The sequence below is a fragment of the Schistocerca nitens genome, chromosome 1 (assembly GCF_023898315.1).
Source record: "Schistocerca nitens isolate TAMUIC-IGC-003100 chromosome 1, iqSchNite1.1, whole genome shotgun sequence".
Taxonomy (NCBI): Eukaryota; Metazoa; Arthropoda; class Insecta; order Orthoptera; family Acrididae; genus Schistocerca; species Schistocerca nitens.
The window spans coordinates 134,252,196-134,269,112 of record NC_064614.1 but is presented as its reverse complement, the minus strand read 5'-3'; the positions used below and the strand labels follow the sequence as shown (position 1 = coordinate 134,269,112).

General features: G+C 38.9%; 1 protein-coding gene across 1 annotated transcript in view; it reads left to right on the top strand.

Annotated features, from left to right (window-relative positions):
* Nucleotides 1-16,917, top strand: part of LOC126243066 (serine/threonine-protein phosphatase 6 regulatory ankyrin repeat subunit C-like) — a 293,793-nt gene that overhangs the window by 210,105 nt on the left and 66,771 nt on the right. The window contains exons 12-13 of the mRNA XM_049948136.1: nucleotides 7,654-7,752; nucleotides 14,311-14,853. Of these exons, the coding sequence (XP_049804093.1) occupies nucleotides 7,654-7,752; nucleotides 14,311-14,853 (642 nt within the window). The remainder of the gene's footprint in view (nucleotides 1-7,653; nucleotides 7,753-14,310; nucleotides 14,854-16,917) is intronic.

Sequence of the window (16,917 nt, the reverse complement as noted above, 5' to 3'; positions counted from 1 at the left end):
GCTCAGCACGTACTTGCCAGTACTACTACAATGGTACTCACCTGAAGATGGCCAGAAGACTCTGCACTGAAATATCGTGGCAGGACATTACTGAAATCCAGCAGTTCTCCTGTGTTTTTATGGAACAATCAGTACACCGGGAAAGCTTTAAACATCACAACTAATGGTATTCTTAAAGGATCTCTTTGGCTTTATTTGAAAATGTGTTAGCAAAGTCAGCCCTTAATTATTTCTAAAGTAATTAACAGTTTTGTCAAAAGTATTGTTTGCAGAAGGATATCTGTTAATTTCATTATTTAAACAAATAATTCAGCCTACCTCTTGTAGTAGAAGAAACTGTTAAAAAGAACAAATTTTTCATTGTATTCAGTTAATACAATGAGTTAAATTTCAATTGTAATTTCTGTAAATTAAACCCCGAACAATGTATAGTTTGAGTGCCTATTATTGTGAGGATATGTAAGGGCCCAATTTTTGGTCCGAAGACAGTCAGTCCATGGCTGAGTTTCAGATAAGAAACCTGTGTTGGTTAGAACAACAACAATGCATCAACTTAACTGTGAAATAAGTGGTACACCAATAGGTCATGTGTTAAAGCAATGATGGTGGCTGTTAAATTTATGTGAAAGACTGTGAACTGTGTGGTTAGGTTGTTACTGCTCATCGATGTTCAACAGAAATGTGTGTGGAGGTTTGCCTGGAAACTATCAATGAGGCTTATTGAAAGTTAAAGAATAGTGCACTGGCCATGTAACTGTGTATTATTGGGGGGTTGTGAACAGTGAAAGTAAAGAATTGTGAAACACAACTGTGCACCTGTTGGCTACATTATTTACAGTAGTCAGTGACCAAATTACAAACCCCATTTTTCAGCCAGGGTAGCAACGTAGTATGTCAACACTGAGGACAATCAACGAAGAAATAAAGCAGGCGGATGTCACAACCTCAGCAGCTATCCACATTTGCGTTTGTTTGGCATGAACTAAGGGGATGTGTATCTTGTTTTACTTTGTAATAGTTGCTCATCTCTGGTTAATTTTCTCCAGGGCATTAAGTGTGATACTGTTTTGTGTGAACTTTCACAAAACTTCTGGTACAAGAACAAATTTGTTAACTGTCAAGCGATCAACATGGGTTGAGTTTCCAACAAAATGGAGAAATCTGAGAACCTCCTGAAATCTCTCAGTTGGCATAACATGGAGGATGAAAGTACACCTCTGAGAATATGATCAAAGTTCATTCTCATGTATACCTTTTGTATAATTGACACCCAGAGCATATACAATGGCTATCAGCCTTTCCAGTACCTAAAGTGACATGGTCCAATAATTGGTTTTAGTACTTTTTGAGCATTTGATTCTATGTGTTTCATCATAAGAAGTACAACTGCTTCATCAAAAATAAGATGGAAAGCACTGATGACAGCATCGTCTTCTTGTTGGCAAGTGTACTTAGTAGGTCCTCCTCACTTCTTACGCGTGTTCGTGGCTGACCTTCTTCCAAAGATGAAAAATCGGCAATCTCCCACTTAGTTCCATCTCTAGTGATGATATTTGTAGAAGCATTCCACTGGGACTGCTGTGTGAGGTGAGGACTGATGTACACTGCTTGAAACAATTAGGGGATCAGGTGAGACATCTTACACGATAGATATATGGTAATGTATTTTCTTCGGATATCGGTTAAAATTGTAATGTGTGTGTGATACAGTACAATATTTTGCTGTCTCAACTCTTTACTTGAAGTTTACATGTTGTTTACATAGAGCGAGGCACCATGGGGCTACCATAATAGTGAAACAGTCATTCTTGTGGTCCTCTAATATGGTGTGTGATCACCTTGGACGGCCAGCACAGTTGCACACCTGTGTGGCATGAACAGTATGAGGTTATCAATCAGGTGCTGGTATGACTGCAGTGCATCTGTCAAGTGCATGCCAGACATGCTCATTCAGGTTTAAGTCCAGTGAACAAGCTGGGCGCTCCATTCATTCAATTCCCTCTGCTTCAAGCATGTTGTCCACCAGTGCAACTCTGTGGGGACGAGCGTTATCATCCAACAGAAGGAACCCATCTCCTATGGTGCCAGTGTAGGGCACAACAAAAGGTCGAAGTATCTCGTCTCTATACCTCTGAGCAGTCAAAGCGTCATTCTGAATGGCATAGAGCCCCGTACGTCCACCAATACTGATTCCTGCCCACACCATCCATCCTCCACCATGATACGGTGGTGTATCCTGCACATAAGCAGGATCGTTCCAAGTTTCACATTCTCTCCAGATGAGGGAATGACGATTGTCCAGCTTAACACAAAATCTTGACTCATCTGTGAACAGCACCTGGCACCATTCATTACAACTCCAATCCTAATGTTCGTCTGCCCAGTTTCTGGAGCTAAATGGTCTTTTGGTTTTAATGGGACACACACCATAGGCCTCCGTGCATAGAGGCCACATTCCTGAAGGTGATTCCGGACTGTTTGTGTAGATATTGCGCATCCTGTTGCTGCCTGGAGGGTGTGTTGCAGCTGAGTTGCATTCAGCCTCCTGTCTCAATGGGCTGTTAACCGGATATAGTGGTCATCTCTTGCAGATGTAACCCATGGATGACCTTGGCCTCACCTTCTTTCAGACTCTCCAATAGCTGCAGCCAGCTTCCTCTATGTCTGTCCCGCTCCAACCATCCTGTGGCTCTCCATGCCATAGCTTCATGTAAGTCATGTTGTTGTTGCATTGCACTACCTGCTCATTGCACTATCTGAACCCAACTGCTGGTGTAATTGTTTTGGTAGAGTAAACACAAGTCAACACCAATCCCCTTAGCAGCAACTTTCTGTTATTACCATTATCTCGGTGACCGTAATGTTATTGTCTCCATTCCGTAAAACCGACAGAAAGACATTGAACCATTTTAGTTCATTCTGCTGGTGATAATACTTCAGAACCTGGATATCTCAACTGGTCCCTTAATTGTTTTGACCAGGGTAGATCAGTATCTTAATTTCCATCCATTAATCTCTCCTTCTTCACGATGTCTTCATCTTCAGTTTCTGATTCAACACCTGACTTCTTCAAGAGACGGTGTCTTAATTGACCCCTTCCATCATTCTGGGTGTATTAAATGGGGAAAAAAATGTAAATCCTAAGACATCATCATAAAAAGGAGGAAAAAATTACAGAAAAGTAATTTGATTTCATGAACTGAAGTAAAAATATTGGATATGATATTGAAGAAAAAAGTATGATAGGTGTCATTTTGACCCCTTGCACTGTTCTAGTATTAAAGGTGAGAGAAGTGCAGTAACTTTCTGGATATTCATCTCCAAGTGACTACAATTTGGTTACATGGCTTTACAATATGCTGTCAATGATATACAGTAGCAAGATGCAACATTTAGCTACCCACTGCCTTTCCGACAAGCACTACGCAGGGCACTGACATCACTCTCACAAACGAAGCACTTCTCAGTGATTGTTAGTAGAAATGCATTTTGCTTAAAAGCTCACTTAACAACTAAAATAATTACTCACTAATAAACTAAAAATAACTCCACTATATAAAAACAAGCCTACTGAAGTTATTTTGACTACTTACACAGGAGAACTGGACAGTAAATGCTGGGAGGATACAGTCTCTCTGTAAATTAAAAACCGAGCAGCACTTGTGGCAGATTAAGTCACCTTTCTAGAAGAGTGTTACAACAGCCATACAGGATAACTAAGAATTAAAAATCCCCTGCAGGGGTGTAGGAAAGTGTGCAGAGATTTGTGTAGAATCTGTCCATAGCCGAGTACATGTGGCATGCACATGGGGTGTTTTTGGGTTAGAGGATCCTCCACATTGGCATCAGAGCTGAACTGCCTGCCAAAACCGAAGATAAATAAGCCATAGCATTCTGAGATAATGCTCGTCCTCAAAGATTGGATGTAGAAAAGATGAATATGGTATTAGTGAACTGCAGGAGCATCCCAAGGATAGGTCCCACAATTAGTATCACTTCTTGAAAGTTACAAATCACAGATAGTGTTACGGACAGAAAGTTTGTTGAAACGGGAAGTGAACAGCAATTGTGGTGGTGTATTTATTGCAGTAAAGAATTCAATAATTTCTAGTGAGGTTATCACGGATTCCAAATGCGAATTAACCTTGATGAAGTTAAATGCCAGAGGTTGGTGGAAAATTGTAAACAGATGCTTTTATAGACAGTCTGGATCAGGAGCTGTAGTGGTAGAGCGATTCAGTGAGAATTGGCAGAATGTTGTCAATAACTTATCTGATCATGCTGTTGTAATAAGAAGTGACTTCAGTTTGCCAGATATAGATGGAGATAGTCACACTGTCAAAACTGGTGCCAGAGACAGGAATTCATGTGACATTATTCAGAATGCCTTGTCTGAAAATTACTTTGAGCAGATAATCAGAGAACTAACTCACGAAGGTAACATCTGAGACCTCCGAACAACAGACAGACCTGAACTTATCAAATCAGTTAATGCAGGGGAAGGTATCAGTGATCATAAGACTGTGATAGAAAGTATGACTATGGTTTTTACAAGAAATATCAAGAAAGGTTGGAAAATAATTGTTGCTTGGCAAGAGTGCCTGGATACAGATTGCAGAGTGTCTGTGTAGTCAGCATTCTCTGTGTCTTTATTTTATGTATTTATGTTTTGACAACATCCATGCAATTTTAACTATCTACAAATGGATTAATAAATAAATAAATCAATGAAATATTCGGTGCTGAGAATGAAAATGTGGAGCACAAATGGAAAAATTCAACAGCATTGTTCAACAACATTAAAAGTTTCTTGGCAGTACATTGATAGCAACAACTTCAATGGGATCATCCTTCTGTTGTTATGTTTCTTTCTTGTGAATGTACAATTTAGTTTTGAATAATGAAGAAACTGCAGGACATTTGCTTAATCCACAATCTACTATTGGGTACATGACCTGTTTCAGAACAGTTATGGTTCCATCATCTGGTGTAAACTGCAATATTAAAAATAATTCTGTTACACACATAAAGGAGGGGATCCTCAAGTCTAAAACATCACATAAGGAACTATGTGGCTAAAATTTCAGGTTTAAAGCAGAGAACAAGGTGTTACTTGCAAATAAAATCACTTAATCATCTGAGGACACCCTCATCCCAGTGTTGTCATGGAACAAAGGGTTCTGTGTCAGAAGCGTAAAAGAGACCTAAACCAATAATAAAAAGTGTAAAATGCAATAAAAATTTGGCGGGGGGGGGGGGGGGGGGGGAGGAGGCATGTGAAATTACTTAATTGCTTACAAAACTTCCGTAACAGTTGTTCCGCCATCTGTGTGACCGGAAACACAAATGGGAAAAACTATATAATAGTAAATACTAACCATGAGTGGTGAAGCTAAAATAAATAAATAGCTGCACACAATCCATGAAATTGGTGAAATTTTTAAAGTGGAAAAGTAGGAATTAACAGCAGAAATGAGACAGAACCATCACAACATTAAGAGAGAAGAGGACCTGAAGTGTTTCACATTGGCTTGGGCTACGTGGTGGTTTGGTATACTTCACCTCATGCACCAAACACCTAAATAAGTTGCCACCTGAATACTCATTTTATACACAATGAATGTTGCTTACTGAATATTCAGTCACTGTTAAATGTTATTAATCAGGGTCTAGCTATTGTGTGCCCTGAATCTGTGTGGCTTCTTCCTCCACCATGGCTCAGACTTTGCCTCCTTACAGGCTGCAGATAAAGCTGTGGAAAATTATCTTCTCATTCACTCGCTTCATAAATAAGAAGTATGATTCAATTCACCTTCTTATATTATCTTCAAAATTACAGCTCAATACATGATAAACGAGGACAGCTACCCACTCATATGATGTCTCTCTGTGTTATGTACATAGCAGATCTGATATTCAAATTGCTAATTAACAAATACAATACATTTATTATCTTCAACATTTTGCAATCTTAGATTTACTGGAGCTCTTTCCTCCGCACCACCTGCTCTGTGAAACTCCTATCTCTAACACAGCAGGTAGGGTCGTCTGACTGCTATCCACATCCATACAGTCACTGGACTGTTAACTCTTGTTTCAGCACCTAAGAGTTAAAACACCTTCCAACAGCAGGGTGCTCACCACTTTTCGACAATTCTGTCACGAAGATCTTTTCTCTGTATTTCAGGACATGGTACCTCTCATTCAAGGAATGGGACATATCACTACAGACCTGTACATTTAAAAAATCAAGGAAAATTTCACATTATATGGACACCTTAATCTGCAAGGATAATGTCATAATTAACTAAAATATTTCTATGATACAGGTCTGTTCATTCATTAATTGTATCAAAAGGATGGGGATAAAGACTTCTTAGATTTCAACATTTCTTTGCAATGTGTAAGACAATTAAGTTAATGCTAATGCGCTGCAGCTGATAATGGTTGTCAGTCAAATGCATTGTGAGAGCTGACGTGAAATTGGCCAGGTCTTCATGTTCTTTAAATCTTGTATAAAATTTCTGCCCGTCTGGCTGGTGTACCTGCTCTTAACACAACTGGCTTATATCGCACTTGATATGATACTGATGGGAGAAAAGATCGTTTTCGGTGACTTGATAGTTTTTTAATCTACTGCCCTAATGTTTTGGTATGAAAAATGTGGATTAAGCAACTGTCCTGATTGGAAGCAGCTGCATAGCCATCTATGGCTGGGCTGCCCAGCCTTCCTTCCAGCATACATCTCACATCATACAGACAGCTTCCTCATCAGCTAAGTGTTCCTCAACACAGCCTTCACTCTCCCTGATCAGTTTATGCACAGAAAACGTATGGCTTGTAACCTTACAGAAGTTATCAGCATGAGAACTTCCGTATATAAATACTGTTTGTGACTTACTTTGTGAGTAATTAATTATTAACAGTCTACATTTAAATTCTTGTTTATGGACAGTTAATATGTGTGGAGACCTGGTTGCTAAGTTTGATACTGAAATTGGTTTATAACTATCTTGACACTTTCAGGACTGGTTAAGTGTAGCTGCTTATCTGTGTTATGCGAATTGTTTATGAAGTAGATAGAAGAAACTGATCATATAATAGAGTACATTAGATACCAACATTATGCTTAGAGTTTATACCCCACAGTAAAAGAAAACCCAGAGGATTTAAGCACAAAATATTTACAATATAAGGAAAAGATAGATTGCTACTCACCATAAAGATGACCGGAATGTTGTTCCTGGCTGCCAAAGATGGTGATCATGTATGCATGCTTGTGTGAATGAATGTATGTGTGTTTCTTTTTCTCAAGAAGGCTTTGGCTGAAAGCTAGTGTGTAACTGTCTTTTTGTTGTAGCTAACTGCAACTCTGTGCGTTATCTTTTCAGTGAGTAGCAGTCTATCTTTTCATTATACTGCTGATATTCCAACCTGGAGTTTCCATTGTTTGTATAAAATATTTAAAAGACTATTGAGGCAGTGAACAGTGTACATGTACATAAAGAAGAACTGGAACATTTTTGCTTGGCATATGATGTTTGTTCTTCATCAGAACACATACACACGTTCTGCCAGAACTTTCCATATCATATTTAAATGAAAGTGTTTTATAATTGGCAGAGTATAACTTTATTTTTAATTTTTTTGCAGATTATGAAGGTTCTCATTGATGCAGGAGCTGATGTTAATGCTGTGGATGCTGATGGTAGAACTCCCATCTTCATGAAATATAGGGGTACTTACGATGAGGTAAGTAGTTTACGAATTGTCATGTTGATTTTTGTATCTGCATTTGTTGATGGTACATTATGATCATGAGTTTTCATCCAAATAACTGATGTAATTATTAATTATAAACTTCTTCTCCTGTTTTAATTTCTTCTCCAATTTTTTAACTTGATTGCAATTATTGACAGCAATTTGTATTGTTGTTCAAAAATCTTAACACATTATCAAAAAGAAAATAAGGTTCCTCTGTAATGGATATAGAACTCTGAACTTGTGATAGACAGATTTGTACTTGAGTGCTGCATTATTCATCACTAATTTGGAATTCCTGAAATTCTTGGTTTAAGTTACTCTACATGTTAACAGTGTTAACACTATTACACTAAATGTAGCAACATATCCACTGCCATGCACTTCATAGTGGTGTTCGGGAAATAGGTGCAGATATTGATGTATGAGGCGGTACCCAAAAGAATCCGAACTATTTTTTAGAACTTATTTATTCACATTTTAAGCACAAACCTTCAATTCCATTCAAAGTACTTTCCAGCTGCATTAATACACATGGCTAATTTTTTATTCTGTTTTTTTTTTTTTTCTTTTCTTTCCGAAACATTGTTATATTCATATTTTGTGATGCTTGACAGTGCTTCCAATGTTTTCTTCTTCACCTCAGCAACTTCGAAAAGATGCTTTCTTTTCAAGTCTCTTTTCATTCTAGAAACAGTAATGCCATTGTGTTCACAACACTGTTCAAAATCATGTGAATTGAACTGTGGTCCATTGTCCAACACAAGTACTTCTGGCAAACATTTGATGCAAAATATGGAGGACAATGCTTGAGTGGTGCTATGTGATGACGTAGAGTTCATAGGCACTGCAAATGGAACCTTGCTAAAAGAGTCTGCCACTATGAGCCAACGAGTGTTCCAAAATAGTTCTGCAAAGTCTATGTGCACTTGTTGCTAGGTCAAGCTGAGAATGTTTGTGGTGGAGTGGATTGGTTCTCCGTGTATGGGCAACACTGTGGTGTCATCTGTTCTATGTGGGCATCCTTGCCCTGCCAAATACAGTGCTGGTGCACTAACTGTTTAGTGCAAATAATTCTTCAATGTCATTGGTGAAGCAATTGCAACACATCCTTTTCCAACAATTTGGGAATAAGCACAGGGGATTGTCCATTGTCATTTTGAACTGGAATCACACCCTGTTGAACTGAAAGGCTATGTCAACGTGCAAAATGTTGGTGCACAACTGAGTTCTGGATACTGTTCAGTGAATGGGGCCAAGACATGCAAAGATAATACAACAAAATCTTGAGGTCTGGGTCTGCTTCCGTGGTCTGTGCAGTGTTTCTGTAGTGCCAGGGAAAAGATTCCAGCAATTCAGAGTCCTGCACATTAATTTGGCAACAAGATGTGGCAGATGGATCAAAATCAGAGTCTGGACCAATCGAAAGGCAAGATAGGGCCTCTGCATTGACGTGATTTACCATAGGTCTGTACACAATTTCATACTCATAGTGTGAAAGCAACAAAGCCCAGTGTTGCAAATTTTGGGCAGTGTATATAGGAACCAGCTTTGATGGATGAAGCAAGGACTGCAAAGGCTTGTGATCTGTCACTAAATAGAACTTGTGACGATACAGATAATGACAGAATTTTGTTGCAACATACACAATAATGAGTGCCTGTTTTTCTATTCGAGAATAAGTTCACTGAGTTTGAGTTAACAACTTTGAGGCAAAAGCAGTAGGTCTGTCTTGTGCACCAATTCTGAGCAAAAGCACAGTGCTGATTCTATAGGAAGAAGTGTCAACTTGCAAAACTATCATCTCGGCAGGGTCAAAATGTACTAAACATCTGTCACTAAGCAAGGAATTTTTGAGTTTCTGAAATGTGTCTTGACAGTCCTTAGTCCACACAAAAGGTACATTTTTGTGACACAGGCTTTGCAATTGACCCGCGATATGAGCGGCTTTTGGTATGAACCGAATGTAGTATGTCATCTTGCCTAGTACTGATTGCAATTCAGACACATTGCAAGGAACAGTCAGGCAAGTAAATGAGATTGGAGGGCGTGCACACCCTGACTGTTTATCACATGACCGAAGTACTGTAGTTCAGTTTGAAAAAAGTCACACTTTTTGAGATGTCACTTGAATTCCGCTTCTGACAGTATTCGAAAAAGAGTTTGCAAATTGGCAATGTGTTCCTCTCATGTATGGCATGATATGAGAATATTGTCAAGGTAGTTTGAACAAAATGCCACTTGTGCAGTCAGCTGTTCCAAGTAACAGTGCGGAAACACTGTCGAAGGGCAAACACAAATACTTGAAAAGACCTAAGTGTGTATTTATGACATTACTTTCTGCGATTCTTCATCCAATGGAATTTACAAGTAGTTATCATGCAAATCTATCTTAGAAAGGTAACATCCTGCACTAAGTCTGTCAATTGACTAGCTTGAATGGAAGAAATTACACCAATACCTTGCAATTCTTTCAATTCACAGGCTACTTTTCTCTTAAAGCAATGGGAATGGGTTGGGCTTGGAAACACTTAGGTTGTGCACTGTCTTTCAATATAATGTGTGTTATGAAGTTATTTACTTTTCCCATTCCTTCTGAAAGTAATTCAGGAAATTCTTTAAGCATGCTAGCGACACTGTCATTTGGATCACAAGCCGATATGGAAAGTACATTGTCTTGGATGCTAAGGCCAAATAAATCAAAGGCATCTAAGCGAAGATGTTCTCACTGTCTCTTGATTTCAACGCAGTAAAATTCACTGTCCTGGTATGAGATTTGTAAGTGGCAGGCAAACTACACTGTCAAAGCACTGGAATTTCCTGTCTGTTGTAAGCAGTGAGGCACTTGTTATATTTAGAAAGGCATGGTGAGCCTAACTGTTTGTACATGGCATGATTAAGTAAAGTTACTGAGGTATCTGTGTCTATGTGAAAGTTCACACAATGGCCTACAATGCGTAACAAGACAAACTGTGTGTTAGAACATCGTTGCACAGCAATAGAGCAAGAAAGAGGCACAACCTTAATCTTAGTTTCGTCAGAACCTGTTGTATGTTTGGAAAACACAGCCTTCACTATATGTGCACAAGCCTGTTTCTTCTGGGAGCGGACATGGCCTTCATTTCCACATGTGTAACATGTTGCATTATGTCATGGGCAATCCTGTCTTTTATGGTGAGCAAAACGTCTAGGGCAAGACTTCACTATGTTCACAGGTCTGTTTACCTGCGGTCGTGAGCAAGGGGTGACTCGACCTGACAAATTGGAGCCTGGTCAAACTTATTGGCCTATGGCACCTGAATCATATTGCTGTAATATTTGCAACACTTGAGGAAGTGATGGATCAGAGTGCTTTAAGATCTGTTCCCATATTTTACTATCTGGGACATTGAATGTTATTGCATTCCTAATCATTAAGTCACTGTAAAAGTTGCCACAACTACACTTAAATTGGCACTTCCTAGTCACACCTGTTAGTTTTGTGTATCACTGGCAGTATTTCTGTTCTGGCAGAAAAAAAAAAAAAAAAAAAAAACTGATATCTGGCTGCAGCTACTTAAACTTGCTGGTCATAGTACTGAGTTAATGCAGTGATTACTTTGTCATAACTGACTTCATCAGGAGACACAGTTGGGAATAGTTTTTGTATTAACCTGAGCACTGGGGACCCTGCAATGAAATAAATTATTGTAGCTTCACAGTACCTTCAACTTGATGAACTGCACAATGAGCTTGAAACTATGTCAGGTATTTGAGCCATTCCTCTTCTGTGTTGTTAAATTGCTGGAACGGTGGTATGCTGGGTGGTGGCACTTTGGGCTTATCGGTCAGCTGGCCAGGTTGTGTGGCCGATGCTAATTGTGCAGCCAGAAATTGTACTATCATTAGTAAGGCAGCAATTTGTTGGTTCTGAAACTGAAAAGCTTGTGTTAGAGCCACTGGCTGACTGCAGCTGATGTGCGGGGGCAGGGAGTGGAGGGGTAGGGTAGCCATGGTTTACACAAATATGTTATAGCAAAAAAGCAAGCAAAGCCTCTGAAAAGAGAAATTTGATTAGTTTTGTGGCTCTCCTCCTGGAATACACGCAAGAACACTACAAGAAATTAGCAATGAACCCCTGCAAGCTAAGTAACAAGAGAAGCAAGAAAACTCTTCTTCTGAATCATCTGAATCATACTTGTCACCATCTTTTATGTCGTTTCATTGTCTGTGAAGGCTTGTACCAAGGGAGCAAGGAGAGGATGTTGTTTTGTGGCTGGTATCCTCATTCTATAACACAAACTGTACGCATATATTATATGGGTTCTTTATTCCTAAGAATAATAAATCTATTTAACTTAAGATAGTCATTGTGGTACAAGCTCTCTATAATAGTCCTCATTAGCCTAACTGCTGTTGAGGTACAATGTTCACTATGAACACTATTCTGGTTGCTTTGCGCTGCTTGTCTCTGAACTAGTGGCAGAGCTAACTGCTACTGCGACTCCCACTGGGCTGCGACTGAGGACAGAATGGAACTCACTCACTGCACCGATCTACAATAGATTGGCCCTCCAGTCTGTGGCAGCAGTCTAAATACTGGCAGCAGAGAGGGCATTGGCGGTGCATTTCCTGCAAGTCTGTTGTTGGCCTCTATTGATCTTCTTGCAACCTCTATGCCACATTAAGAATCTTCTAAAATTTCTTTGTCAGAATAAAGGAAAGAAGGAAATTTGAAACAGTGCAAAAGGTCATGATTCATCCCTATTTCCAAATTTGTGTCTGTTAGTAAAGCTCCCATTGCATCTCTTTTGGCAGTTCTGAATCCTAAAAATCTCTACTCCAGTAATGTGATCGATAAAAATAAGTATTGTAAACTGATTTTTGCTTTGATGATGCGTGGGTAGCCTAGAATAGCCTAAAAATTATCATATGCATCTTACTGTTAATACATTTACATGTTTCGTGACATGTTTGTCATTACCTCTTCAGTAAAAATACAGGTTGTCCCACTCAAACCCCCCTGATTTCAAGGACCCAGGAGAGAAAAGCCATAGTAGATACAACAATGAAAAAATGCACCACATTGTAGAGAATCTCAAAGAATTTATATTCCCGCTTCAGAAGTGCCAAGCATTGTCGCCAGAGTGCAGCATGGTTGCATGAAGTGAAAATGGTGACTCCACAGCAGTGCGTGCAAGCAGTAGTGTGGTTTGCAGAAACAAAATTGCCAATTGCTGTGCAAAGAAATTATCATTGTGTGTACAAATGTGATCCATTTGATGTGAAAACAATTAAGGAATGGTATAGGAATATTCTGGCAACAGGAAGTGTTCTGAAACATTCTGGTGATGCACATTACGGAGTTTCAAAAGATACAGTGGAGGACATTGAACAAACATTTCTCAGAAGCCCAAGTAAGTCAATTCATCAAGCATCTAGGCAACTTGATGTACCTCAATCAATACTGCATCATGTAGTTCACCAGCATCTCCGTATGTGTGCTTACAAAGTGCAAATTCTGCAACATCTGACGCCAAACTACAAACCACACCAATAACAATTTGCTATGGATATGCTGCAGCGTATTGATATGGATGCCAGCTTCCTGCAAAGATGTTTATTCTCTGATGAGGCAACCTTTCATCTATCAGAAAGGGTTAATAGGCGTAATGTTCAGGTTTGGGGTTCACAAAATCTGCACATTGTCATTGAACATGTTCTTGATAGCCTTAAACTAAACATCTGTGTGGGCTAATGCACTACAGGATTGTTGGACCATTCTTCTTTGCGGAACAAACAGTGTATGGGTCAATGTATCTGGGCATGTTGGAGCAGTGTGTATACCCTCAGATACAAGATTTGCAACCCAACATCATTTTTCAACAAGATGGTGCTCCACAGCATTGGTCAACGGCTGTCCGCAAGTTGCCAGACAGGAAATTTCCCAATCATTGGATCAGATGCAAAGGACCCATTGCCTGGCCACCACGTTCACCCGAAATTATGCCACTTGATTTCTTCATGTGGAGATTCGTGAAGGACTGCGTGTATGCGACCAAAGTGGACGATATTCCTGCATTGCGACATCTTATCACTTATGCGTTTGCAACAATAACAGAGTAAATGTTACAAATAATTTGGCAAGAAAGTGAATATAGACTCAATATTCTTCGTGCTACAACTGGTTCACGTGTAGAGGTGTATTGATTATAAATAAATAAACTCTTTGAGATGCTCTACAATTTTTTTGCCAACTGGGTCTTTGAAATTGCAGAGGTTTGAGTGGGACATCCTGTATATTTAAGATATTTTGGCGTATCCTACAGCAGTCTGTGGAAGAGATATTGACATATCATTTTTTTGTAAATATGTAAATTTGTAAATATGTATTATTATTTTATGACATATCCTACATCCTTGAAGATCTCCTCACTATAGACCTATGGAACATAAAAATGCATCTGCTGTAATCTATTACCTCAATAAATACTCATATGCAATTATGTTTCACAAGTTTCTGACATTAATTGATATCATCTTCTGAAATAGTGTTTTCTGTTTTTGTAGGTTCCAAAGTTGCTGATTGAGGCTGGAGCAGATTTGACTGTGAGAGATAAAAATGGAAAGTCAGTCTTACATGTGGCACTTGAAAACTGTAATAGCAGACTCATTTATCTTCTTATAAGAGAACACGCATTTCTACTGGACAGTGGTAATGTGGATAAAAATGGGAAAACCATCTTACATACAGCATTTGAGTTTGCTGATAACTATATCGTTGACCTTATATTACAAAAGAACAAGGCATTAGCAGAATGTGGTAAAACAGGTAGCAGTTTTCTACATTGTGCTATTAAAAAAGTTATCAGTAATCGATATTATGATAACAATGCTATATCCGATAGCTGTAGCATTGTGAGATACTTACTTGAAAAGAATCTGGTCCCAGTAGATCACCAGGATGAGCAAGGACAGACAGCTCTACAATTGGCGGTTCATAGAAATGATTGTTGTGTGAGGATTCTATTGGAAGCAGGAGCAAATCCTCGTGTAAAAGACAACCAAGGGAAGGAACCTTTGCATATCACAGCCAGCCATGGGAATGCGATGGTAAGAATGAAGTATAGGTATTATTATAAAGCACAGGGACAAATTATGTGGTACAATCAGCTGTAGTTACGTAGTGCAAAAGTCAGTAGGCCTATTCAGAATAACATCACAAAACACATTTCGTTTTGGAAATGGAAATATGTCTATAAAAACCATAAATAGAAAGGGCAACAACATTACAGCTAACATGAACTGGTGGATCTTACTGTGAAGTTTGGGTTTTACATTAAGAATACCTCTCTTGTGTGTGTAATTATAATATGTTGTTAAGGGCTGTGATGGCTTGGGCAGACATAACCACATCAATCATATGCAGTGTAAAAGGAAGTCATGTGGAACCCAGCCGACTGGGTTATACAAGAAGATTTCCAATCTTCTTGTGTAACCCAGACAGCTGGGTTCCAAATGGTAAAAGGAACAGATCCAACTACATTGTTTTGGGGGTAGAAGAACATAGAAAATGAAGTGGGACATTGCTGTGCAGATATTGAATTAGCAAATAATACAAAATTGCTCATGTGAACCCAGTCCTTTACTTGGAGAACTTGATCAGAATTGTTGTGATGTCTTTTAGAAGGACAGACTGTCCCATACATTGTCTATATAATTAGCAGTAGCAGTGGTAGTGGTAGTAGTACAGTAGTAGTTTTATTTATTTGTAGATCAGTTTTACATGGATATTGGACAAGTCTCAGTATTAAAATTTAAGGTTGACAAAAATAACATGATTCATATAAACAGGCATGTCTAGTTTAACTAGGATGGGAAAGGTAATTGGCTATGGTTGCGTAGTAGAAACCATCTTGATATTTGCCTGAAATAATCAGGGAAACTGCAGAAAAACTAAATCAGGATGGCTGGATGAAGATAGGGGCCTCCACCCTCCTAAATACGAGGTCAGTCTGCTTAAAACAGTTCTACCTCATTCAGGTTGTCTCTAGTGTACAGTAGTGTTTTACAGATAAATTATTTAATAATGTAAAATTCTAGTGTTACACTGTTCATTCGCTTCTCACTCCCAGTTACTGCACATGCTATACACACTATTTCATAAACTTGTGCTAAAAATGCTGTCAGCTGAGGCCACAACCATAACAACAATGTCTGCTTTCCACTTTGTGTACTGCAGCTTCCAGTTTGGTAGCCCAAAGAAACTGAGTCAACATGCTGCTCTAAAAGCGAGATGTTGAGCTCAGAAGGAGGATAATGTGTTAATATTGTACATTGCATAGCTTTGGGAGTAAGTTTTTCCAGAAAAGAAAAAACAAAGGAAAATACATAGTCTGAAAGTATTGTGTGAGATAAGAGATATTTTATTATCGCTGTTATTATTTATTTGTGTAAACCTTCAATGTGTATAATGCATTGCTTACCTGGTATTTTTCAGCTGCCATTTTAAATAGGTCTGTGTTAGCAATCTCTTTAATCTCCTTGGGCAATTTATCGTAAAGCTTATAAGCCACGTCATTTTGAATAAAACACTTGAGCTTTCAATAGTTCTCTCCATCATCATCATCAGGGGTTGAAATCACTGACTATGGGGGGCTGCAAGGTGTTATATAGATGTAATGGAAGCTTCTGAAACCTTCCAAAGAGGGCTGGAGAGATGCATACGCAGAAGGCAAGTTGGGCAGCTCGTAGCATCTCCGTTCCACGTGGTACCGAGTGACGTCACATGGCGCGAGTGGCTGAAGCCACACTTGAAACTTCCACTGCTGCATCCCTACAAGTGTAAAGCCTACATCTATGCTTTTGCTCAATGTCCAGAGCCTGGTCCCATGCTGTACTAAGTATGTAGCCATGATCTCTGTTAAAACTGTTACTGTTTACTCTAATTTTGGCTGCTTCTTTGATAACAGAATCCCAGTTTGATGTTCTGTGAGCCGACACTCTTTTTTTTTTCAAATTGTATTTTATGCCTGTTTTCTAGGTAATGTTCAACTATGACTGACTTCTCAATTTCTGTTTCTTTGATACGTCATGAATGCTCTGCACAATGCCCAGCAACATTGTGAATGATTTAACCTATGTGAATACTACCACATTCATAGGGCACACCATTCA